This window comes from Leptopilina heterotoma, unplaced genomic scaffold (genome assembly GCF_015476425.1).
Source record: "Leptopilina heterotoma isolate Lh14 unplaced genomic scaffold, ASM1547642v1 Lhet_251, whole genome shotgun sequence".
NCBI classification, from domain to species: Eukaryota; Metazoa; Arthropoda; class Insecta; order Hymenoptera; family Figitidae; genus Leptopilina; species Leptopilina heterotoma.
Genome location: NW_025110965.1, coordinates 540,007 through 567,249, shown reverse-complemented (window position 1 = coordinate 567,249; position 27,243 = coordinate 540,007). Strand labels below are relative to the sequence as shown.

Here is a 27,243-nt window from a genome sequence, read left to right as displayed (position 1 = left end):
TTTGGGTAAGTATTTCAACCCTTGACACTTTTCTCAATTTTGAATAACATTTGTTTTCTTGCTATTTTCTGTCATTCTCTTTTATTTTCTCTTATTCTCTCTCATGCTCTCTTATTTTGTATTATTGTCTCTCATTCTCACTCATTTCCTCTTATTCTCGTTTATTCCATCTTATTCTTTCTCATTGTCTCTCATTATCTCTCATTCTATATCATTTTCATTCATTAACATTTGATATTTTTTATTATTTTCTCAAATTTAGGGGAAAAACAAACAATTTTTCTTTTAATCACTTTTCTGTACAACAAAAATCAAAAAAGTTTTCACAGTTTTCTAGAAAACTACAAAAAATTGAGTTTTTTTTGCTCAAAATTTTCAATCATGGTATATTTCTTAATTTCCAATCAAATTTAATTTTCTGCCTTTTTCCTTACATTTGTGCAAAAACAAACAAGTTTGCGCTTAAACACTTTTCTGTACAGCAAAAATTAAAAAAGTTATCACAGTTTTCCCGAAAAGTACAAAAAATTGTGATTTCATTGCTGTGAAAAATTAAAACCTTGGTATTTTTCTCAATTCTTAAAAAAAATTGATTTTCTGCTTTTTTCCTTAAATTTTGTGCGAAAACAAAAAACTTTTCCTTTAGACACTCTTCTGTACAACAAAAATCAAAAAAAGTTATTACATTATCTAAAAGAAAGTCCAAAAAATAGAGATTTATTGATTTTGAAAAATTCAAGGTTTGGTATTTTTTTAAAATTTCAATAAAACTTGTTTTATGCTTTTTTCCTTAAATTTTGTGTAATAACAAACAACTTTTCCTTTAGACACTTTTCTGTACAACAAAAATCAAAAAAGTTATTACATTTTCTAAAATAAAGTCCAAAAAATTGAGATTTATTGATTTTAAAAACTTTAAGGTTTGGTTATATATTTAAAATTACAATAAAATTTGCATTTCTGCTTTTTCCTTAAATTATGTGCAAAAGCAAACAGCTTTTCCTTTAGACACATTTCTGTACAACAAAAATTAAAAAAGTTATAACATTTTCTAAAAAAAAGACCAAGAAATTGAGACTTATTGACTTTAAAAACTTCAAAATTTTTGTTATCTTTTTAAAATTACAATAAAATTTTCTTTTCTTTCTTTTTCCTTAAATTTGGAGCAAAATCAAACAACTCTGCCTTTAGACACTGTTCTGTACAACTAAATTCAAAAAAGGTATAAGTCTTTTTCAAAAAAAGCACAAAAAATTGAGATTCTTTGGCTAAGAAATTTTCAAACTTTGGTATTTTTGTCAATTTTTAATAACGTTTGTTTTTCATCCTTTTTCTTAAATTTGGAGCAAAAACAAACAACTTTGCCTTTAGAAACTGCTCTATACAACAAAAATAAAAAGGTTAACACAGTTTTCTAGAAAAGTACAAAAAATTGAGATTTATTGGCTCAGAAAACTTCAAACTTTAGTATTTTTGTCAATTTTCAATAAAATTTGTTTTTCTCTCTTTTTCTTTCAATTTAGAGCAAAATCAAACAACTTTGCTTTAGACACTGTTCTGGACAACAAAAAGCAAAAAAGTTATCACAGGTTTCCAGAAAAGTACAAAAAATTGAGATTTATTGGCTCAGAAAATTTTAAACTTTGGTATTTTTGTCAATTTTCAATAAAATTTTTGTTTTTCACTTTCCTTAAATTTGGAGTAAAAACAATCAACTTTACCTTTAATCACTTTTCTGTACAACAAAAATCAAAAAAGTTATTACATTTTCTAAAAACAAGTCCAAAAAATTGAGATTTATTGACTTTGAAAACTTCAAGGTTTGGTATCTTTTTAAAATTACAATAAAACTTGCTTTTCTGCTTTTTCCTTTAAATTTTGTGCAAAAACAAGCAACTTTGCCTTTAAACACTTTTTTGTACAACAAAAATCTAAAAATTTATCAAACTTTTCCAGAGAAGTAAAAAAAAAAGATTTTTTCCTTTTCAAATTTTTCATTTTAAAGTCAATAACTATCTCTATGTGAAGTTTCGATTTTTTCTTTTTCAAATTTTACTTTTAAAATTTAATTGTTTCTCATTCTCTCTATTATTCATTCTCATTCTCGCTTATTCTCTCTTATTCTCGTTTATTCTCTTTTATTCTTTCTCATTCTCTCTTATTATCTTTTTTTTTGTATCTCATTTTCTGTCATTTTCTTTTATTGTCTCTTATTCTTTCTTAATGTCTTATTTTCGCTTATTCTCTCTTATTCTTTCTCATTTTCTCTTATTTTATATTATTTCCTCTTATTTTCTTATAATTTTCTCTTTTCCCTCTTATTATTTCTTATTGTCTCTCATTCTCACTCATTTTATTTTATTTTTACTCATTCTTTCGTAACGTCAGTCATTTTTCTTATTTTCACTCATTTTCTCTTATTCTCTCTTATTCACTCATATTTTCGTTTATTTTCTCTCCTGGTTTAGCATTATTTCTTATTATATTTTATTATCTCTTTTTGTATATCGTTTTCTGTCATTTTCTAATATTTTCTTTTATTTTCTCTTAATGTCTCTCATTCTCTCTCATTTTTCTTAATGCCTTATTTCATCTTATTCTTTCTTATTTTCTCGCAGTATCTCTTATTTTCTATTATTCTCTCTTATTTTCTTTCATTTTTTCACATTGTTTCTCATTATACCTTATTCTCTCTTATTATGTCTCATTCTCTCTTTTTTTCTCTTATCCTCTCTTATCTTTTCTTATTCCCTCTTATTCTCTCTTATTGTCTCTCTTTTTTTCTTATTTTTTGTTATTCTCGTTTATTTTTTCTCATTCTCTCTTATTCTTTCTCATTTTCTCTCATTATCTCTTAACTTTTATTATTCCCTCTAATTCTCTTATTGTCTCTCATTATTTTTCCCACTTATTCTTTCACATTCTCCCCATTCTCTCTTAATCTTACTCATTCACACATATTCTTTTATATTTTCTTCTATTCTCGCTTATTCACTCTTATTCTATTTCATCCATTCTCATTCTTTCGTACTTTTTCTTTTTCCCTTTTATTTTTTCTTATTGTCTCTCACTATCACTCATTATCTCTTATTTTTAATCATTCTTTCTGAATGTCACCTATTCTCTCTTACTTTCATTCATTTTCTCTTATTCTCTCTCATGCTTTATCAATATCTCTTATTATATCTTATTCTCTCTTATTATCTTTTTTTGTATCTCATGCTCTCTCATTATGTTTCATTCTATGTCATTATTTTTCATAATATCTTATTGTTGCTTTATTCTCTCATTCTCACTCATTCCCTTTTATTCTCGTTTATTATCTCTTATTCTTTCTCATTGTCTATCATTATCTCTTATTGTATATTATTGTTTCATTCTCTCTTATTCTTTCATATTTTCTCTTATTCTTTCTCATTTTCTCTCATTATTTCTTATTTTCTATTATTCTCTCTCGTTCCTTCTCATTGTCTCTCATTATCTCTTATTTTTCACTCATTCTCTCTTGTTTTCCCTTATTTTTTCTTATTCTCTCTTATTGTCTCTCTTTCTTTCTTATTTTCCCTTATTACTCTTTATTTTTTCTTAATCTCTCTTTTTATCTCATTTCCTAAAGCTGTCTCTCATTCTCTATTATTATATCTCATTCTCTTTAATTTTCTCTTATTCTCGCTTATTATATTACTCATTCACTCTTATTCTCAGTCATTTTCTCTTATTCGCACTTATTCTTTCTCATTCAGTCTTACTCTCTCTTATTCTCAGTCATTTTCTCTTATTATCATTCATTTTCTTTTCTTTTCTCTTATTTTCTCTTATTTTTACACATTTTCTCTTAATCTCACTTATTCTCTCTTATTTTCCCTTATTACTCTTTATTTTTTCTTAATCTCTCTTCTTCTAAAGCTGTCTCTCATTCTCTTTTATTGTCTCACATTCTCTTTTATTTTCTCTTATTCTCGCTTATTATTTCTCATTTACTCTTATTCTCTCTCATTCTCTCTTATTCTCAGTCATTTTCTCTTATTTTCTCTTATTCCCACTCATTTCTTCTTCTTTTCTCTTATTCTCTCTCATTCTCTATTATTTTTACTCATTTTCTCTTAATCTCATTTATTCTCTCTTATTTTCAATCATTTTCTCTTATTCTCCTTTATTCTCTCTCATGCTTTATAATTATCTCCTATTATATCTTATTCTTTTTTTTTGTATCTTATTTTCTCTTATTCTCTTTTATTTTCTCTTATTCTCTCTCATGCTCTCTTATTCTTTCTTAATGTCTTATACTAGCTTATTATTTCTCATTCTTTATCAATGTCTCTTACATCCTATTCTCTCTTATTCTTCATTATTATCTCTCATTCTCTCTTATTATCTCTAATTCTTTATCATTCTTTCTTATAATATCTTATTCTATATATTATTATTGCTTTATTCTCTCATACACTCTTCTTCCTACTCATTCGCTCTTATTCTCTCTTATTTTGTACTATTATCTATCATTATCTCTTATTCTTGATTATTCTTTCTCATTCTCTCTTATTTTGTATTATGGTTTCATTCCCTCTTATTCTTTCATATTTTCTCTTATTTTCGCTAATTTTCTCTTATTCTTTCTCATTTTCTCTCATTATTTCATATTTTCTATTATTCTCTCTCATTCCTTCTTATTGACTCTCATTATCTCTTATTCCCTTTTATTTTTCTCTCATTCTCTTTTATTTTCTCTTATTTTTTTTCATTATCTCTTATTGTCTCTCTTTCATTCTTTTTTTCCCTTATTACTCCCTACTTTTTCTTATTCTTACTTTTTCTCTCCTTTCCTAAAGCTGTCTCTCCTTCTCTCTTATTATCTCTCATTCTCTTTTATTTTCTCTTATTCTCGCTTATTCTTTCTCATTCATTCATATTTTCTCTTATTCTCAGTCATTTTCCCTTATTTTCAGGTCCATGAAGTTTTAAACGTTTAAAAAACGAAAAATTTTAATTCTACCAGACCAATTTTTTTTTCACCCAGACTTGAAGGAAATGTATCAGGGAAGTCAGATGTATCATTGTTAACGTGTTTCGAATTCCGGAAGTCAGCCATCTTGGATTTATTAAATTCCGTATATATCTCTGGGTGTTTTCGATCCTGTCACTCTGAGTGCTCTGAAATGAGCAAGGGGTTCTCAAACAATGTCAAATATAGATTAATTAAATGGTAAATTCTGATTGGCTAAAACACACTGAGCCTGACGTGCTTGTGATACAGGCTGCAGTTTATGGTGACATGTAACCAAAAAGTAGTTGTAACTTTTTATTTTCCCCTAAATAGACTATGTTCAGGCAGTTCTCGTGCTCTGGCTCGACGCTCGGTCTCTAACCTACCGAGCGTGAATCCGTTGGATCAGAGCGTTGTAAACATCCAACGAATTTTTTTAAAATTTGCTTTTTGAAGCATGGCCGAAATTTTTGGTTTGGGTTTAATCGACCCAATTGTCCTGAGTGCAATCCCAAATATAATTTTTGCCGATGACGACGCTGAAGAAATTTTAATCGCAATGACGAAAGAGGTGCATGAAAAAATTAGAGGTTATTTTGAGGAAATAATTCCACGATATTCAATATCAGGTAAGTATTTTAATTAATTATATTGTTTAATAGATTAGTGTACATGGAATAATTAAATTTATATTTTAGTAACATTTCTACTAAAAGAATTTTCAATTGATTGGAATCTTTAAATAATTCAGTTTTTAATTGATTGGAAGATGTAATAATTGCATTTATGATAGACGTTGGTATGAAATAATTGAATTTTTTTATTAAACTACAATTTAGAATAATTGAGTTTTAAATTGGTTAAAATTTGGAATAATGTAATTTTTAATCGATTGAAATGTCGAATAATTGAATTTTAAAGTGTTTGAAATTCGAAATAATTTTTGAAAATTTATTTTATTGTTAGATTCGTTCTTAAAAAAATTTTTCAGTTTTAATATTGACGATTTTTTTTTATTAAAAAATTATTATAATTATTTTTTAAAGAAATTCTTTAAAAAACACATTTAAAGCCTTTGACAGCGTATTGAAGTGTTTTGAGTAAATTTGTTGTCACCTTTTGGTAACCTATTTTTAAAAAATTATTCACTTTTTCCCCTATTTTAATAAAAAAAAGGTACTGCGATCCCTGCGCTATAGTTTTTATAAAGATCTTCATAAATTTTTTTTAATTTTATATCTTAAATAGAATAAAAATTAAAATTTTCGTATTTCCTTCAATAGTGTCTGGGTATACAAAAATTAAAAAACAATTTTACAGAAAAAAAAATTTTTTTTCGCCCTGTTATGTTGTTTACAAGTTTCAATAATTTTCGATTCTCAAGTCAATATATTTATGTAATGATAAGTTTTTTTTAAACAAATTTGAATTTTTATCTGTTGCTTCTACTCAATAAAAGTTTCTTAATATTATGGATAGAAGTGAAATTCTTTTGTTAATTTTGCAGACTTCAAATCACATTTTCGAATGACTCGGCGAACGTTTCAAAATTTGTTGGAAACTCTTGCTCCATCGCTGATTGATTGGAGGAATGCAGAACAAACCACAGATCCGGAGAAGCAATTATGCATAGCTGTATGGTTGTTATGCAATCTAGAAGTATACAGGTATGATTTGTTAATATATTAAATTCAATAACCCGCAGTCAGTCACAAGGTGAGGATTTTCCTCACAAGGATCGTGCCTATAGTAAATTTGATTAGTATTTAATTTTTTAATTTTTATTATAAACAAGATCTACCTTTTGTAATCCAACATGTAAAAATAATATCGCTTCTTAAAATAAATTCCTCAATTAGTGCCAATTTCTAGATTTCATCCTTCAAACAACTTTTATTGAAAACTTGACATTCAAATTTAGAGTTTTCGTCAATTTAAAAATGAAAAATCGCTATTTGAGGAAGATTTTTGCTCAACTTGACATAAACATTCATTTCTTTATTCCATATATTGACAAAAAGTTAAAAAAGTATATAACAAATTCTTAGTTTTTTTTCCAAAAATATTACATTTTAATCTAGAGATTTTGTTGACTCCAAAGTAAATAATCGCAATTTAAGAAATATTTCTGCTCGACTTGATCCAAAACATTTATTTCTTCATTTCCCATATTAAAACAGGGTTCAGAAACTAGAGAAGAAAAAACCGAATTTTTTTCCAAAAATTTGACATTTTAATTTCGAGATTTACCGAATTTAAAATTAATTTGAAATTCACTATTCGCAATTTAGAGAAAACTTTTGCTCGACTTGATTTCAAACCTTTTTTCTAAGTTCAAAATATCGAGAGAGTTTCTAAAAAATTAAAACCAAAAAACCGAAATTTTTTTCCCAAAATTTGACATTTTATTGTGAACATTTCGCCGATTTAAAATCAAAAATTCGCTATTTAAAGAATATTTTTGCTCGTCTTGATCCCAAACCTTTTTTTGTAGGTTTCCCATATCGAGAGAGTTTCTAAAAAAGTAAAACCAAAAAACTGAAATTTTTTTCCAAAATTTGACATTTTATTTTGGACATTTCGCCGATTTAACATCGAAAAATCGCTATTTAGAGAATACTACTGCTCGACTTGATCCCAAACATTTTTTTCTAGGTTACCCATACCAAAGAATTGTTTAAAAATTTAAATCTGGAAAACTAAAATTTTTTCCCAAAATTTGACATTTTATTTTGGACATTTTGCCGATTTAAAATCGAAAAAATACTATTTAGAGAATATCATTGCTCGACTTGATCCCAAACCTTTTCTTCTAGGTTCCTTATATCGAGAAAGTATCTAAAAAATTAAATCTAGAAAACCGAAATTTTTTTTCCAAAATTTGACATTTTATTGTGGACATTTCGCCGATTTAAAATCAAAAATTCGCTATTTAAAGAATATTATTGCTCAACTTGATCCCAAACCATTTTTTCTAGGTTCCCCATATCGAGAGAGTTTCTAAAAAATTGAAAACAAAAAACCGAAATTTTTTTCTCGAAATTTGATATATTATTGTGGACATTACGCCGATTTAAAATCGAAAAAACGCTATTTAGAGAATACTACTGGTCGACTTGATCCCAATCCTTTTTTTCTAGGTTCCCCTTATCGAGAGAGTTTCTTAAAAATTAAAAACAAAAAACCGAAATTTTTTTCCCGAAATTTGACTTTTTATTTTGGACATTTCGCCGATTTACCATCGAAAAATCGCTATTTAGTGAATATTACTGCTCGACTTGATCCCAAACCTTTTTTTCTAGGTTCCGCATATCGAAGGAGTATCTAAAAAATTAAATCTAGAAAACCGAAATTTTTTTTCCAAAATTTGACATTTTATTGTGGACATTTCGCCGATTTAAAATCAAAAATTCGCTATTTAAAGAATATTTTTGCTCGTCTTGATCCCAAACCTTTTTTCTAGGTTTCCCATATCGAGAGAGTTTCTAAAAAAGTAAAACCAAAAAACTGAAATTTTTTTCCAAAATTTGACATTTTATTTTGGACATTTCGCCGATTTAACATCGAAAAATCGCTATTTAGAGAATACTACTGCTCGACTTGATCCTAAACCTTTTTTTCTAGGATTCCCATACCGAGAGAGTTTCTAAAAAATTGAAAACAAAAAACCGAAATTTTTTTTCCAAAATTTAAAATTTTATTTTGGACATTTCGCCGATTTAAAATCGAAAAAACGCTATTTAGAGAATATTACTGCTCGACTTGATCCTAAACCTTTTTTTTAGTTTGCTCACATCAAGATTGTGTCAAAAAAGTTAAATTTTAAAAATCGAAATTTTTTTTCAAAAATTTGACATTTTATTTTTGAGATTTTCTCGATTTTAAATTGAATATTTGCAAATTGAGGAATATTTTTGTTTAACTTGATCTTTAACCTTTTTTTCTAGGTTCCTAATATCGAGGTAGTGTCTGAAATGTTAAATCTCGAGTTGAACAAAATAACAATCGCTCGAAAAAATTTGTGTGAAAATTATATGGACTTCAATTTAAAGAATTTAGATTTGCAAATATTTTTGCAATTTCTGTTTCTAAAAAAAATTATTATTTACAGCTGATTATTTATTATTATTTATTTCTTTTAGATCTGTCGCTGATCGCTTTGGGGTTTCCATCAACACGGCGTGGCGTTGCACCATGAAAGTGTGCCGCGCGCTGTGCGAAAGGTCGGGAGATTATATAAGATGGCCACAAGGACGTGAGCTGCGAAGAGTTCAAGAGGAATTTGAGGAAATCAGTGGGTTTCCTAATGTCATTGGGGCCATTGATGGATGCCACATTCAAATTAGTGCTCCCTCAGAAAATCCTGACAGCTATTTTTGTCGAAAGAACTTTCATTCTTTGTTGCTGCAAGGGATTTGCGATGCCAATTTACGTTTTATAAACATTTATGCTGGCATTTGCGGAAGTGTTCATGATGCCCGTGTCTGGAACTTGAGCGACATTAAAGAAGCCATTGAAGTTGACAAGGAGCGTTACTTTCCTGGTGACAGTCACATGCTCGGCGACTCGGCCTATGGTGTCCAGTCTTTTTTAATGGTCCCCTATAAAGATTACGGCAACATGACGGCTGTACAAAGACATTATAATACGGTTCTGTCGAAACATCGAGTTGTCGTCGAAAGGGGATATGGTTTGCTGAAAGGTCGTTGTCGCAGATTAAAATATTTATATTTGCAAAAGATCAAAAATGGATCTTTGATCATTGCTGCGTGTTGTGTGCTGCACAACATTTGTCTCGACCTAGATGACGAAGTAAACGAGGAGATTTTGAACGAACTCGACCCTATTGAAGAAGATGATCTTGATCCCCTTGAAAATGAGAGAATCAATCTTCCTGCCCAAATTAAGAGGGACGCTATTGCCGAAATGTTATTCGAGACAAGAAGACGTTGAAATTCTTTCCGGTATCTTTCAATATGGGATTGAGGGGTAAAGTGCGAAGTGGGGTAAAGTGATAAACAAACAATGCCTTACTTTAATTAAAAATATTGAAACTGTTGTATAACTTTTGTTGTGTGCTAAAACTATTTTTTACAGTGAAAAACGTGTCTGCACATTTACCTTTTTAATTTAAGAATGTAAATAGAAAATAAGTGGTTTTTAAATGTTTTTGCAGAATTTACTTTATGTTGTAAGTTTAAAGTGTGTTTTATTTTTATTCTAAGTAATTAGTTATTAATATTTATTATTTAACGTTTGTTTATCGGAATGTAACAGGGTGTCTACTGGTTATGGAAGTCCTGGAAATATCCTTGAATTTTAAAAATTGTCCTGAAGTTTAGTGAAAAGTTCTGGAATTTTAATTTTTGTTCCTGAAAATTTTAAGTTTTAAATAATTTGGTTTGAATTTTACATTATATCAGGGATCACAGGCTGACATTTTATCACCTTTTTTTTCTTTTTCAAATTTGGTCACCTATTTCACCTGTTTCATTAAATTGTCCCCTATTTCACCTATTTTGAGAATTTTTTTATCTGCTTTATATTTCTTCAATTTTGAGTTTTAATTTATTACAAATAAAATTAATTACTCCAAATATTAATTTAAAATTTCAATCAATTAGAACTTCAGTTTTTTCAAAATTCAATTAATTAAAAACTCGATGACTCAAATTTTAGTAAATTAAGAAATCAATTACTCCAAATTTTAATCAATTATAAATTCAATTCTTCCACACTCCAATCATTGAAAAACTTAAATATTCTATGTTTTAATCAATTAAAAATTCAATTATTTCACATTTTTTTCAGTTAAAAATTCAATTCTTGTACATTCAATTGTTTGACACTCCAATCACTTAAAAATTCAATTATTCCAAATTTAAAGAAATGGTGAATGCAATTGTTAAAAATTTCTGTCAATTGAAATTTTAATTATTGCAAATTTTAAAAAATAAAAAATTAAATTGTTATTGATTTTAATCGGATAAAAGTTCAATTATTCCAAACTGTGATCAATTATAAATTCAATTAATCTACTTTGCCATCAATTAACAATCTAATTATTCTAAATTTTGATAATTTATGTACTCAGTTATTTAACACGCCAATTAGTCAAAATTTAATAATTTAAAAATTTTTAAAAAATACAAAAAATTAACTGTTACTGTTTGGAATCGAAAGAAATTGAAAAAAGTTCATTTTTTAATTGATTGCAGGGTGGAACAATTGTGTCTTTATTTGAAAATGATTGGAAATAATTTAATTTTAATTTGATTGGAAAGTGGAGTAATTAAATTTATGTTTGAGTAACATTTGGAATATTTGAATTCTGAATTGGTTACATTGTACAATAATTAAGTTTTGAATTGTTTAGAATTTGGAGTAATTGAATTAACGAAATGTTTGGTACACTATATGATAATTAACGTCAATTGATAATGAGATGTTCTTCGTTAATCATAATCATCTGTAATCAAATATTAATAAAATGTAAATATTTATATAATTGAATTTATATTTGAATTTATATTGTGGGAAAGTCCCACGTGATGAAGTATGGAAAAATAGGGTTTCGTACATCCAATTATTTGGCGAACCAAATTAATATTTCGGGTTGAAAATGGTGGAAAATGATAGAGCAGAATATACCTGACCGCGCTGTTCTCTGATTCAAGTAAAATTAATTGTAAAAATAGTAAAAAAAAATTCCCGAAAAGTGCACTGTTTCCTATTGAAAGTGACAGGCAACACAAGGCAACATGGCGGCAAAGCATTGACGGCCGGCCGGTCGGGCTCACGTAGGCTGATTGATTGATTGATTGACTGATTGATTGATTGATTGATTGACATATTATAATAATAATAATAATATTAATAATAATAATTATTATTATTGTTATTATAATTAATTTTAATAATTAATTTTAATTTTGATTACATTGGATCACTCAAATGTTCTAAAAAATATTCCAAAATTTTCTAAAAAAGCATAAAAAATTGTGTTTCAATATTTCAATTGTTTATAATAATAATTGTACATATTTGACAATTATTAATAAATTCTGGACAGGTAAGTCTCCATCCGTTCAAAAATTAATTTTAATTTTGATCACATTGGATCAATCAAATGTTCAAAAAAATATTCTAAAATTTTCTAAAAAAGCATAAAAAATTGTTTTTCAATATTTCAATTGTTTATTACAATAATTGTAAATATTTGACAATTACTAATAAATTCTGAACAGGTAAGTCTGCATGCGTTCAAAAATTAATTTTAATATTGATCACATTGGATCACTCAAATGTTCAAAAAAAATCCTAAAATTTTCTAAAAAAGCATAAAAAATTGTTTTTCAATATTTCAATTGTTTATTATAGTAATTGTAAGTAGTTGACAATTATTAATAAATTCTGAACAAGTAAATCTCCAAGCGTTCGAAAATTAATTTTAATTTTGATCACATTGGATCACTCAAATGTTCAAAAAAAATTCTAAAATTTTCTAAAAAAGCATAAAAAATTGTTTTTCAATATTTCAATTGTTTATTACAATAATTGTAAGTAGTTGACAATTATTAATAAATTCTGAACAGGTAAGTCTCCATATGTTCAAAAATTAATTTTAATTTTGATCACATTGGATCACTCTAAAGTTAAAAAAAATTCAAAAACTTTCTGAAAACCTCATAAAAAGTTGTTTTTCACTATTTAAATTGTTTATTATAATAATTGTAAATAGTTGACAATTATTAATAAATTCTGAACAGGTAAGTCTGCATGCGTTTGAAAATTAATATTAATATTGATCACATTGGATCACTCAAATGTTCAAAAAAATATTCCAAAATTTTCTAAAAAAGCATAAAAAATTGTGTTTCAATATTTCAATTGTTTATAATAATAATTGTACATATTTGACAATTATTAATAAATTCTGGACAGGTAAGTCTCCATGCGTTCAAAAATTAATTTTAATCACATTGGATCAATCAAATGTTCCAAAAAATATTCTAAAATTTTCTGAAAAAGCATAAAAATTTGTTTTTCAATATTTCAATTGTTTATTACAATAATTGTAAATATTTGACAATTACTAATAAATTCTGAACAGGTAAGTCTGCATGCGTTCAAAAATTAATTTTAATATTGATCACATTGGATCACTCAAATGTTCAAAAAAAATTCTAAAATTTTCTAAAATTAAAATTAATTTTCGAACGCATGGAGACTTACCTGTTCAGAATTTATTTATAATTGTCAACTATTTAAAATTATTATAATAAACAATTGAAATAGTGAAGAACAATTTTTTACGAAGTTTTCAGAAAGTTTTTGAATTTTTTTTTTTAACTTTATAGTGATCCAATGTGATAAAAATTAAAATTAATTTTTGAACGCATGCAGACTTACCTGTTCAGAATTTATTAATAATTTTCAACTATTTACAATTATTGTAATAAACAATTGAAATATTAAAAAAACAATTTTTATGTTTTTTAGAAAATTTTAGAATATTTTTTTGAACATTTCAGTGATCCAATGTGATCGATATTAAAATTAATTTTTGAACGCATGGAGACTTACCTGTTCAGAATTTATTAATAATTGTCAACTACTTACAATTATTATAATAAACAATTGAAATAGTAAAAATCAATTTTTTATGATGTTTTCAGAAAGTTTTTGAATTTTTTTTAAACATTTGAGTGATCCAATGTGATGAAAATTAAAATTAATTTTCGAAAGCTTGCGACTTACCTGTTCATAATTTATTATTAATTGTCAAATATTTACAATTATTATAATAAACAATTGAAATACTCAAAATAAAATTTTTACAACTTTTTTAGAAAATTTTTGATCTTTTTTAACATTTGAGTTATCCAATGTGATCAAAATTAAAATTAATTTTCGAACGCTTGGAGATTTACTTGTTCAGAATTTATTAATATTTGGTAAATATTTACAATTATTATAACAAACAATTGAAATATTGAAAAACATATTTTTACAATTTTTTTAGAAAATTTTTGATTTTTTTTAACATTTGAGTGATCCAATGTGATGAAAATTAAAATTAATGTTCGAAGGCATGCGACTTACCTGTTCATAATTTATTAATAATTGTCAAATATTTACAATTATTATAATAAACAATTGAAATATTGAAAAACAAATTTTTATGATGATTTCAGAAAGTTTTTGAATTTTTTTTAAACATTTGAGTGATCCAATGTGATGAAAATTAAAATTAATTTTCGAAAGCTTGCGACTTACCTGTTCATTATTTATTATTAATTGTCAAATATTTACAATTATTATAATAAACAATTGAAATACTCAAAATAAAATTTTTACAACTTTTTTAGAAAATTTTTGATCTTTTTTAACATTTGAGTTATCCAATGTGATCAAAATTAAAATTAATTTTCGAACGCTTGGAGATTTACTTGTTCAGAATTTATTAATATTTGGTAAATATTTACAATTATTATAACAAACAATTGAAATATTGAAAAACATATTTTTACAATTTTTTTAGAAAATTTTTGATTTTTTTTAACATTTGAGTGATCCAATGTGATGAAAATTAAAATTAATGTTCGAAGGCATGCGACTTACCTGTTCATAATTTATTAATAATTGTCAAATATTTACAATTATTATAATAAACAATTGAAATACTCAAAATTAAATTTTTACAACTTTTTTAGAAAATTTTTAATTTTTTTTAATATTTGAGTGATCCAATGTGATCAAAATTAAAATTAATTTTCGAAAACATGGAGACTAGCCTGTTCAGAATTCATTAACAATTGTTTAATATTTACAATTATTATAATAATTAATTGAAATATTGAAAAACAAATTTTTATGCTTTTTTAGAAAATTTTAGAATATTTTTTTGAACATTTGAGTGATCCAATGTGATCAAAATTAAAATTAATTTTCGAACGCATGCAGACTTACCTGTTCAGAATTTATTAATAATTGTCAACTATTTACAATTATTGTAATAAACAATTGAAATATTGAAAAACAATTTTTTATGCTTCTTTAGAAAATTTTAGAATTTTTTTTGAACATTTGAGTGATCCAATGTGATCAATATTAAAATTAATTTTTGAACGCATGCAGACTTACCTGTTCAGAATTTATTAATAATTGTCAACTACTTACAATTATTATAATAAACAATTGAAATAGTAAAAATCAATTTTTTATGATGTTTTCAGAAAGTTTTTGAAATTTTTGAACATTTGAGTGATCCAATGTGATCAATATTAAAATTAATTTTTGAACGCATGCAGACTTACCTGTTCAGAATTTATTAGTAATTGTCAAATATGTACAATTATTATTATAAACAATTGAAATATTGAAACACAATTTTTTATGCTTTTTTAGAAAATTTTGGAATATTTTTTAGAACATTTGAGTGATCCAATGTAATCAAAATTAAAATTAATTATTAAAATTAATTATAATAACAATAATAATAATTATTATTATTAATATTATTATTATTATTATAATATGTCAATCAATCAATCAATCAATCAGTCAATCAATCAATCAATCAATCAGCCTACGTGAGCCCGACCGGCCGGCCGTCAATGCTTTGCCGCCATGTTGCCTTGTGTTGCCTGTCACTTTCAATAGGAAACAGTGCACTTTTCGGGAATTTTTTTTTACTATTTTTACAATTAATTTTACTTGAATCAGAGAACAGCGCGGTCAGGTATATTCTGCTCTATCATTTTCCACCATTTTCAACCCGAAATATTAATTTGGTTCGCCAAATAATTGGAAGTACGAAACCCTATTTTTCCATACTTCATCACGTGGGACTTTCCCACATGGCCTTAAAAATAATTAAATTTTAAATTGGTTAAAATTTGGAATAACGTTATTTTTAATCGATTGCAATGTGGAATAATTGAATTTTGAATAGTTCAAAATTTGGAATAAATTTTGATAATTAATTTTCCTGTTACATTAGTTGAAAAAAAACATTTTTAAAATTTAAAATTGACAATTTTCCTAATTAGCGAATTATTGTACTCAAATTTTATTGATAAATAATTTTTTACGAATTGAGCTTAGGATTTTTTACAAATCAGACATTGAACGTTTTTGAAGATGTTACACTTATTGCATTCGGTTAAATTTATTTCATTATTCTTTAATGAGCATCAAAATTAAACTTATTTTGATTTAAATTCTGTTTTAAAGTATATGTGTGTTGGAAAGCCCTGGAATTTCAAATTAGGTTTTCAGTAGATACCCTGACTAAAAATTGATTTTGTATTAAATTAACTTTATTTAAAAAATACATTAACATTTTGAAAAGTTGTTAGTGGGGTAAAGCGAGAAATAACTTGTGGGGTAAAGTTGGAACTATGAAACCAATGTTGCAACGAAACTCGCAACGATAAAAATTTATGTTTTGATTACGACAACGATTTGAAAGAAAATTGTTACTACTTTAAGCAGGTTAGAAATAATTTTATTTTAATTAATTCATACAGTATACACGAGAAAAAACTGTAATTAATTTTTTTGTTTAGTTCAATGCTTAAAAAATTATAAGACAACAGTATACTTCTTTGTACAACAAAAAATAACAATTATTATTAACTTTAATGTGGTTTGTCATATTTTTTTATAATCCTGAAGATGCAAGTGCACCTTCTGAATCACGTTTTTTAAAGTTATGCTAAATGTTGATACATAATAAAAAATTTTAGACCTCAATTTCAATAAAACTCTTTTTTATTCTTTCATTAGAAAAATGTTTTTAACATTATAAAAGTAAATTTAACTTTTATAGAATTTCTCTCTTAAAATTAGTTTCACAATAAGAAATGGTCCGCAGGACATATCATTACAACACGCTATATTTACATACCTTTTACAATGAAACTAAAATATTAAGTCTTTTTTCTCTGACTATTGCAGAAGGCAGTATAATCTATAAAAAGGGTCAGTTCAATGAATTTAATATATCGCTTTACTAAATACTATTAAGTCCTTAAATGAAAACAATCAATTTAAAGTTTTTTATGCTAATTGAGACATTTATAGTTGCTTCCTTATCAGCTTCTTGTTATTAATTCAATGCTTGGATAGAATAAGGAGACGTAGCGCTCGGCTGCACGGCCTCACACCAGTCAAACTGTCAAAATATTGTTAAAAATCATAAAGGAAAAAAGTTGCGCTTTTTAATTTCTTATAAGGCAGTACATTTTAAAATTCAAATTTTTCAATTTTAATTTTTAACAATATTTTGACAGCTTGACTGGTGTGAGGCCGTGCGGCCGAGCGCTACGTCCCCTTATTCTATGCAAGCATTTAATTGTAAGTATTACAGTTAAATTATTTTTAATATTTACACTAAATCTAAATAGAATTTTTTATAAATTAAAATAAACGCATTTTATAAAATATAATTAGCCCACAAATTCTGAAGTGAACGATTCTATTATTATATTCTAAAATTACGTTTTCTAACCTTAAATGAAATTTAATGGACTGGCCCTTTAAAATCACAGTATTATCACATACATATTTAGATATAACACAGCATGGAACGTTTTGTTAAGAATAATAAGACGACAAAAAAATACGAAGTTAACGAATGAAATATAAAAATAGATTAAATTTATGGCCAAATTTATAGGCAACGAAATATGAATGAAAATAGATGTCGGAAGACAAAGACGAAGATTTATTTCTTCATTCCGTCGAGAATATTAACATACCTCTCAAAAGTATTATTAAACTTTTCTAACGATTTTTCTTGCTTCTCGTGGTGTCCTCCGATTAAATTCACCATTTTCTGCTGAAAAGTTGGAGAGCTTTGTCTTTTTCGCCGCTTCCCTTTGGTTTTTTTCGATTTCTGTTTTCCTTCGATGGAGCTATCACTGTCGGACTGTGAAGATTCTTTGGGTTTGAAACCATTCAAATTTGATGTTGTTGACACTGGTGTAATTTGCGGCTTTTTGTACATGAATTCGTTCATGACTTCAAAATGCTGCCAGTCATTTCGTCCCCCACCAGTTTGTTTCTTCATCAACAATTGGTTTTTGTAAGTGTTTTGAAGGCCTTTCAATTTTGATTCTAATTGTTGAGCCGTTAAATTCATGTTCAATTCTTCCTTAAACCTCTTCGCGATACTGTTAAAAGCCCTTATTCTGATGAATTTCCCAGCTTTTTTTTCTTCCAATTCTTTATATGCATCGATAAAAAATTGAACCATTTGAGGCGTCCATTGTAGTTCACCTGTTAAAAAAATTAATACATAAATTCATGCGACAAACTATTGAATATCCATAAGTGCCATTTTACGTAAAATGTCCCGAATTTATTGTCTTGCTTGTTTGTAATATATTGTCAACAATTTTTTTTACTTCTTTGAGAATCAAAGATATTTGTTTTTAAAAGTTTTGAAATTTGTATATTGATTTTACAAAATTTAAGTTAAAATTGCACATTTTTTTTATTACATTCGATCTATTTATCTGTAAAATATATTATTGCAAACAAAATTTGAGAATTTTTCCTAGACTTATATAAATTTTCAGAATGACGTATTTTTCGTTTTTGAGATACTGTCAACCGGGGCTATTTTGTCTAACTTTTTATTTTTATTTTTGAAGAGAAAATTGTGAAAATCTGAAACTCCAGGATTCGCGGGGCTATTTTATCCATTATTTACAATCAACAATTTTTCAAAATTTTTCTCTCTTATAAGCAAATAAGTGTATGTTACATGTTTTTGTATACATTCTTTGGCATGAGTTGTGTCAAAAAAGTAGAAATAAGTAAATTATATATAAGATTCCATGACCAAGTGACCTCAAAAAATGTGATATCAATATTTAGACATTTTTTAAACAACTCCATCAAAAGAATAGTTTTTGGATAATTTTCTTTTATTCAACTCTAAACTATCTACAAAACATACCATAAATAGAAAAGACTGCGAAAAAAATTTTTTAGACTATTTTATAAATAAACTTTAATAAGTAAAATAGCCCCAACTACGATGCTATTTATACCCACGATTTAACTGTCTGCAACTCTAAAAAAATTTTTCCATGTCTAACTTATATGACAACCTTCATAAGGATGCCCACAACAAAAACCATTTTTGAAAAAAATTTATTTCTTAATTTTGATTTTTAATGGAGCTTTCATTAAAAAATTATCGTTTTCAAGGGTAAAATCGCCCCTGCTGACAGCGGATAATTATCAAGGCTATTCGGAACACGCAACAAACCAGTCACTGAAGCCCATTATCTCTGAAACGAAAAAAGAACGCCATTCTGATTGTTTAAAATAAGATTTTGTATTCACCTTTGGTTAAAGAAGCAACACTTTGTCCATCCGATTCATCTGTAAAATATTAAAAAGAATCTATTGTTAAGTAACAATAACATTAGACCAAAATATGGTTAAAATCAAATAAAAATTCAGTTAAATTAATATCTTGTAAAACAATAATTTCAGGAAAAATATTAACAGTACTTTGTAGGGCTTCATAGCCCACCGCCGAAATCTTCACGTTTTCGCCTTAACATTTGTCGCGTACAATACAAAAATCGCATTTATAAATATTGTGGAGACGCTGGGACAAGGTCCCCTAGGCCCCAAAGCCTCCATCATGCAGAAAAAATTCAGGGACCTACACCTAGCTCGAAATCTAAGTACCGTAATCTGGGGCTATAAGGAACAGATTTCAGCTTTAAAGTCTTGCAACTTTTTTTTTTATTGAAATATTGCCTTAATTTTTTTTTCTTTTCTTGATCTTGGCGAGCACTTTGAAGGGTTAAAGAATTGTTTTGATCAAAGCTGGAATTTTAAGCAAAAAATACGAAAAAGACGCATTTTTTCGAAATTACAAAATGGGGCCATAAGGAACAAGGCGGTAAAACTATTGGAAAACGTATTTAAAGTTAAAGAAATTATTTTTTATTGATCGAAAGTAAACACAGAATATAAAACAAATGTAAAAACAAAACTAAACGTTGCTGGTATCATCAGTTGAGGTCGATGATGATAACTGGTCGTTTTTTGTGACTTGTCGGTACCAACACTCTTTTACAATTTCGAACCAGCTTTGAACACTAAAAACCAAATTAGGTGATAAAAAACAAACGAAATTACGAAAAAGTTACGTTTTGACAACACACTTTAACAATTCGGAAGAAATAATTGTGTTCCTTATATACCCGCCGTTTGTGAATTTTGGTTTTTTTCTCGTAAATCTTACTGTAAATACAAAATAAACGTATTTATTACTTAGTGAACTCAATAAAACTTCCCATAATAAATCCCTTTAATAAAAAAAAATTACTTTGAGAAGTTAAAATAGGAACAACTTACCTCGGCAATCAAATGTTTCCCAAGTTTGAAATTTCACTAAAACACAATTACTCACTTACAAGCTACTACTGTTCACAAAATTATTAATAGTCGCAATTATTGCATTGAATAGTATTGGCAGTTACCCCAGCAACAATTTTTCAAAAACAAGTAACACAATTTATTCATACACGGCCCCCATAACTTCAACTCCACCCGAACACAGAGTTTTGTTCCTTATAGCCCCGGTGTTCCTTGTAGCCCCGGTTTACGGTAACCCTAAATTCGGCACTTTGACTATCGTCCGCCTGAAATTTTTTTAACAATTAAAAAAAAGATATAATATAAAATTAAATATAAGTTTAATAACTATAACAAGGTCAAAACACTGAAAATCATCAGGAAGTGATTGCTGACATATTTTTAAAAAGTATAGTTTTAATGTAATGTGAAACTAGACTAATTTTTTAGTTTAATGACCATAATAATATAAAGTGAATTTTATTTCGTTTAATATTTAAAAAATATAAGTCAAGTTTTTGGAAAAAAATTTCGGTTTTTCGGTTTTCATTTTTTAGACACTACCTCGATATGGGAAACCTTGAAAAACAGGTTTAGGGTCAAGTTGAGCAAAAATATTCTCAAAATTCCGAATATTCAATTTAAAATCGTGAAAATTTCAAAAAAAAAAAATGTCAAGTTTTTGGAAAAAAATTTCGGTTTTTCGGTTTTGATTTTTTAGACACTACATCGATATAGGAAACCCAGAAAAAAAGGTTTAGGGTCAAGTTGAGCAAAAATATTCTCAAAATTCCGAGTATTCAATTTAAAATCGTGAAAATTTCAAAAAAAAAAATGTCAAGTTTTTGGAAAAAAAATTCGGTTTTTCGGTTTTGATTTTTTAGATACCACCTCGATATAGAAAACCTAGAAAAAAAGGTTTGAAGTCAAAACGAGCAAAAATATTCCCAAAATTCCGAATATTCAATTTAAAATCGTTAAAATCTCAAAAAAATATGTCAAGTTTTTGGGAAAAAATTTCGGTTTTTCGGTTTTGATTTTTTAGACACTACCTCGATATGGGAAACCTAGAAAAACAGGTTTAGGGTCAAGTTGAGCAAAAATATTCTCAAAATTCCGAATATTCAATTTAAAATCATGAAAATCTCAAAAAAATATGTCAAGTTTTTGGAAAAAAATTTCGGTTTTTCGGTTTTGATTTTTTAGACACTACCTCGATATATAAAACCTAGAAAAAAAGGTTTGAAGTCAAGACGAGCAAAAATATTCCCAAAATTCCGAATATTCAATTTAAAATCGTTAAAATCTCAAAAAAATATGTCAAGTTTTTGGGAAAAAATTTCGGTTTTTCGGTTTTGATTTTTTAGACACTACCTCGATATGGGAAACCTAGAAAAACAGGTTTAGGGTCAAGTTGAGCAAAAATATTCTCAAAATTCCGAATATTCAATTTAAAATCATGAAAATCTCAAAAAAATATGTCAAGTTTTTGGAAAAAAATTTCGGTTTTTCGGTTTTGATTTTTTAGACACTACCTCGATATAGGAAACCCAGAAAAAAAGGTTTAGGATCAAGTTGACAAAAATATTCTCAAAATTCCGAATATTCAATTTAAAATCGTGAAAATTTAAAAAAAAATGTCAAGTTTTTGGAAAAAAATTTCGGTTTTTTGGTTTTGATTTTTTAGACACTACCTCGATATGAGAAATCTAGAAAAACCGGTTTAGGGTCAAGTTGAGCAAAAATATTCTCAAAATTCCGAATATTCAATTTAAAATCATGAAAATCTCAAAAAAATATGTCAAGTTTTTGGAAAAAAATTTCGGTTTTTCGGTTTTGATTTTTTAGACACTACCTCGATATAGGAAACCCAGAAAAAAAGGTTTAGGGTCAAGTTGAGCAAAAATATTCTCAAAATTCCGAATATTCAATTTAAAATCATGAAAATCTCAAAAAAATATGTCAAGTTTTTGGAAAAAAATTTCGGTTTTTCGGTTTTGATTGTTTAGACACTACCTCGATATAGGAAACCCAGAAAAAAAGGTTTAGGGTCAAGTTGAGCAAAAATATTCTCAAAATTCCGAATATTCAATTTAAATTCGTGAAAATTTCAAAAAAAAATGTCAAGTTTTTGGGAAAAAATTTCGGTTTTTCGGTTTTGATTTTTTAGACACTACCTCGATATAGGAAACCCAGAAAAAAAGGTTTAGGGTCAAGTTGAGCAAAAATATTCTCAAAATTCCGAATATTCAATTTAAAATCATGAAAATCTCAAAAAAATATGTCAAGTTTTTGGAAAAAAATTTCGGTTTTTCGGTTTTGATTTTTTAGACACTACCTCGATATAGGAAACCCAGAAAAAAAGGTTTAGGGTCAAGTTGACAAAAATATTCTCAAAATTCCGAATATTCAATTTAAAATCGTGAAAATTTAAAAAAAAATGTCAAGTTTTTGGGAAAAAATTTCGGTTTTTCGGTTTTGATTTTTTAGACACTACCTCGATATAGGAAACCCAGAAAAAAAGGTTTAGGGTCAAGTTGAGCAAAAATATTCTCAAAATTCCGAATATTCAATTTAAAATCATGAAAATCTCAAAAAAATATGTCAAGTTTTTGGAAAAAAATTTCGGTTTTTCGGTTTTGATTTTTTAGACACTACCTCGATATAGGAAACCCAGAAAAAAAGGTTTAGGGTCAAGTTGACAAAAATATTCTCAAAATTCCGAATATTCAATTTAAAATCGTGAAAATTTAAAAAAAAATGTCAAGTTTTTGGAAAAAAATTTCGGTTTTTTGGTTTTGATTTTTTAGACACTACCTCGATATAGGAAACCCAGAAAAAAAGGTTTAGGGTCAAGTTGAGCAAAAATATTCTCAAAATTCCGAATATTCAATTTAAAATCGTGAAAATTTCAAAAAAAAATGTCAAGTTTTTGGGAAAAAATTTCGGTTTTGATTTTTTAGACACTACCTCGATATGGGAAACCTAGAAAAACAGGTTTAGGGTTAAGTTGAGCAAAAATATTCTCAAAATTCCGAATATTCAATTTAAAATCGTGAAAATTTCAAAAAAAAAAATGTCAAGTTTTTGAAAAAAAATTTCGGTTTTTCGGTTTTCATTTTTTAGACACTACCTCGATATGGGAAACCTTGAAAAACAGGTTTAGGGTCAAGTTGAGCAAAAATATTCTCAAAATTCCGAATATTCAATTTAAAATCATGAAAATCTCAAAAAAATATGTCAAGTTTTTGGAAAAAAAATTCGGTTTTTCGGTTTTGATTTTTTAGATACCACCTCGATATAGGAAACCTAGAAAAAAAGGTTTAGGGGCAAGTTAAGCAAAAATATTCTCAAAATTCCGAATATTCAATTTAAAATCGTAAAAATTTCAAAAAAAAATGTCAAGTTTTTGGAAAAAAATTTCGGTTTTTTGGTTTTGATTTTTTAGACACTACCTCGATATGGGAAACCTAGAAAAAAAGGTTTAGGGTCAAGTTGAGCAAAAATATTCTCAAAATTTCGAATATTAAATTTAAAATCAGGAAAATTTCAAAAAAAGAATTTTAAGTTTTCGAAAAAAAATTCCGGTTTTTTGGTTTTTATTTTTTAGACACTACCGCGATATGGGAAACCTAGAAAACAAAGTTTCAGATCAAATCGAAGAAACATATTATTGAAATTGCGATTATGTTTCACATAACATTAAAAGTAGACTTTTGAAAAATATGTCAGCAACCACCTCCAGATAATTTTCTGTGGATTGACTCAATTATAATTACAATCGGAATTTTAGTTTTATGTGTAGAGTATAGTGGAGTGAAGAAGCCACGTTGAAATAAGACCATTAGAAGTATATACCAAAACTATTAAACTTTTTTATTTAGATTTATATTTAAAAATTTTTAAATTTAGTAAATAAAACAAAAACAAAGACATTCGGACCAAATTTTATTATACTTTTATGATTTTTATAATTTCACAAAAATGATCTTATAAATTTTATTTTCTTGAGTACCTAAAGAGGAAATCGTTTAGATTTCGAAACTTTGGAGAAATATATAATAAAATTTGGTCCGAATGTCTTCGTTATTATTTTATTTATTAATTAATTTACACCTGCTCAGACGTAAAAGACTGATTTATAATTTAAAATTTTGAATAATTTAATTTTGAATAAATTTCATGTACATTATGGATTAAAAAATCTGTCAGTGAATTTTTCATCTACGAAAATTAAAAACTTTAATTTTGGTTTAATGGAATATCTAATTTATTGAAATTTGTGCTTATTGAATTTTAGTTTGATTAAAGTGTGGAATAATTGATTTCTTAGTTAATTATAATTTAGAATAATTGAATTTTAAATAGAATAAAATTAAAAACAATTGAATTTTTATTGACTTTGATTGGAAAATAGATTTCAGAAATATAAAATTAGAAAACATTTAACTAAGAACCGAAATAGGGGACAATTAAATAAAACAGTTGAAATAAATGGCAATTTTATAAAAATGTAAAAAATGGTGTAAGATGAGTTTGTGATTATTGTAATTTGTTGAATCAATACTTCCTTCAGAAACTAAAAAAGCATTAAAAACCTGCGGTATTTTTAATAAAATAAAACAAAATGTTTAATTTACCACAATCATGAGGCCTTTTTTTACTACGGGATCTCGAGATCTCAAAGTCTGCAATTCCTGAAGGACCTGCTTCTTCCCCTTTCATGTTAGAATCGACATTACTCTTGATCCTTGACATTTTTGCAACAGTTTCACAAGGTCCTGAATCTCCCTTCGCCAAATTGTCTTCACTTTTATCCGCATGCAGAATTTTATTCTGCCATTCCATCACCGATTTTTCATTCAAGTACGCTTGATATATGTAATCTGAAAGAAAGTTAATCAATTTATTAAATTACTTGTTAAATAATAATTGTTTACCATTTTGTGTTTTTTTTGCAACATTTGTGATTTTTATCTAATTTTTATAAACAACAGCTCACTTTGCTCTTTTAAAAAATCTCTACAATTCTGTTGTCAAATTTTCTAAACAATATTTAACGAATGGAACTTTATAGATTTTTTAAAAGAATAAAATGAGCCGCTGTTTGTAATAATCAAACAGAAATTAATTTTATTAATTAACAAATTTTAATAAAAAACACAAATTGTTCATTATTAATACAAATTCTTAGCTTAAAGTAATTTTCCATAAAAAATGTACAAGTAAATCCTACAAAATTAGTTATAATCAATTTTCCACGTATTAAATTATTTTTTTCTTAAAATAGGTAAATAATTTCCTAATATCTATAAGGTAACAAAAATTATTAATTAAAATAAAAACTGTCTATTTCGCCAGACGTCTGTCAAATGAAATTATAGATTGAAAGACTGGTGAAATAAATAAAATGAACTATTTCGCCAGTGAAAAAAGGGTCAAGCGCGAATTCATGTTTTTACAGGAATAAAAAAAACATTTTTACAAATTCTGTTGTACATTTAAAAAAAAACTGAGAAAACCGTTTAGAGATATTATTTTTTAATAAATGAACAACAATTTGTTCAAATAAACCTACACATCAGCGAGAAAAGTAAGAAAAACTGTGGTGCTTTGAGGTTACACAGCATGCGCACATTTTCGCAAATAGTAATAATTTTCAGAATTTCTTGTATGCAAATAAAAAAATTGTTTTGAAGGCTGACTCTTCCAATTTTATCATATTCGTCTAAATTGCAAAAAAATCCTTTTGAAATAAGTTTTTCATAATTTATTATAGACTTCCTACTTTCTTTTGTTTTCCAATCAGGTTGTAATAAATTAAATTAAAAATTTTTTATGATTTTAATTTTTATTAAAAACTAATTTAAAATTATTATTAAACTATACTTACTGTCGTCCAGGTCTTTGACTTCGCACAAAATTTTATCCCCTTCTCGCACCAGCTCGTTATTTTCCGATATCACCACTCCGTTGATAAATATTCGCCTTTTCGTTCCCGACATTATTGTTAATTATGATAAAAACTATAAATAAATATTAAAATAAAACTAAAACACGCTTTCAGCGTGTACGAGCGGTGGCCAAAAAGAAAGAAGCAGCAGCAACAGGGGTTAGGTTGGGTTAAACCTTAAGCTGACTTCACATGTGCAATACACAAAAATCATAAACTGAAGTTGAGAACCTTTTTGCTCTTTCAGAGTGCTCAGAGCGCCAGGATCGAAAACACCCTAATGCTAACGGAAATTGTTTCCCTAAAATGCGTTTCGAATTTAAAAAAAAATTGGCACTTTCCGATCAAACACTCCCGTCAAATTGAAAACACTATTGTTCACTTAAAGCAAAAATGTTTAAAATTGCTAAAAACATAAACTAAAATTATACTGCAACCACAATACACATAACCGCAATTAACACTCGTATAAAAAAAACTTCTAGTTTAAAAAACAAACTTTTAAAAAACGATACTTTTGTATATTATTCTTTTCAAGAAAATATTTAAAACGCGTTCACACGACAGTTCACAAGCGCGGCGAAAACAAGACTGAACAAGCAAACTCTCTCTATCACCTCGGGTCTATTGCCGAGTGAGTGGTATGGAAGGAGTGAGGATGAATTCATGAGGCTGAGTCCACAACAGAAAACTTGCTTTGCAAGTTGGTTAGAGAGCCTATGTTAATACATAGGCTCTCTAACCAACTTGCAAAGCTGATCTATTTAACCACCCCTGTTGTGGACTCAGCCTGATATGGCGTTGTAAGAAGAGGAGGACCCAAGGCGGACCAATAAAATTCACAAGCGTCTCTCTCTCTCTTTCTGTTGCGCGATTTGAAAAATGGAAACACATAAGGACATTTCAGTAGAAT

At 27.0% G+C, this 27,243-nt stretch overlaps 3 protein-coding genes across 3 annotated transcripts; 2 read left to right on the top strand and 1 right to left on the bottom strand.

Moving 5' to 3' along the window:
* The first annotated feature begins 5,200 nt into the window (after positions 1-5,200).
* LOC122503231 lies at positions 5,201-6,688 on the top strand. The gene is made up of 2 exons (XM_043613700.1): positions 5,201-5,613; positions 6,492-6,688. The coding sequence occupies exons 1-2, from the start codon at positions 5,442-5,444 to the stop codon at positions 6,671-6,673; spliced, it is 354 nt and encodes a 117-aa protein (XP_043469635.1). The 5' UTR covers positions 5,201-5,441; the 3' UTR covers positions 6,674-6,688.
* A 2,439-nt stretch (positions 6,689-9,127) lies between these two features.
* On the top strand, positions 9,128-10,567 carry LOC122503230 (putative nuclease HARBI1). The gene has a single exon (XM_043613699.1). The coding sequence runs from the start codon at positions 9,179-9,181 to the stop codon at positions 9,935-9,937; it is 759 nt and encodes a 252-aa protein (XP_043469634.1). The 5' UTR covers positions 9,128-9,178; the 3' UTR covers positions 9,938-10,567.
* A 6,857-nt stretch (positions 10,568-17,424) lies between these two features.
* Positions 17,425-26,493, bottom strand: LOC122503228. The gene is made up of 4 exons (XM_043613697.1): positions 26,271-26,493; positions 25,018-25,263; positions 19,349-19,387; positions 17,425-18,271 (listed from the first exon to the last, which is right to left on the bottom strand). The coding sequence occupies exons 1-4, from the start codon at positions 26,380-26,382 to the stop codon at positions 17,718-17,720; spliced, it is 951 nt and encodes a 316-aa protein (XP_043469632.1). The 5' UTR covers positions 26,383-26,493; the 3' UTR covers positions 17,425-17,717.
* Positions 26,494-27,243: the final 750 nt, after the last annotated feature.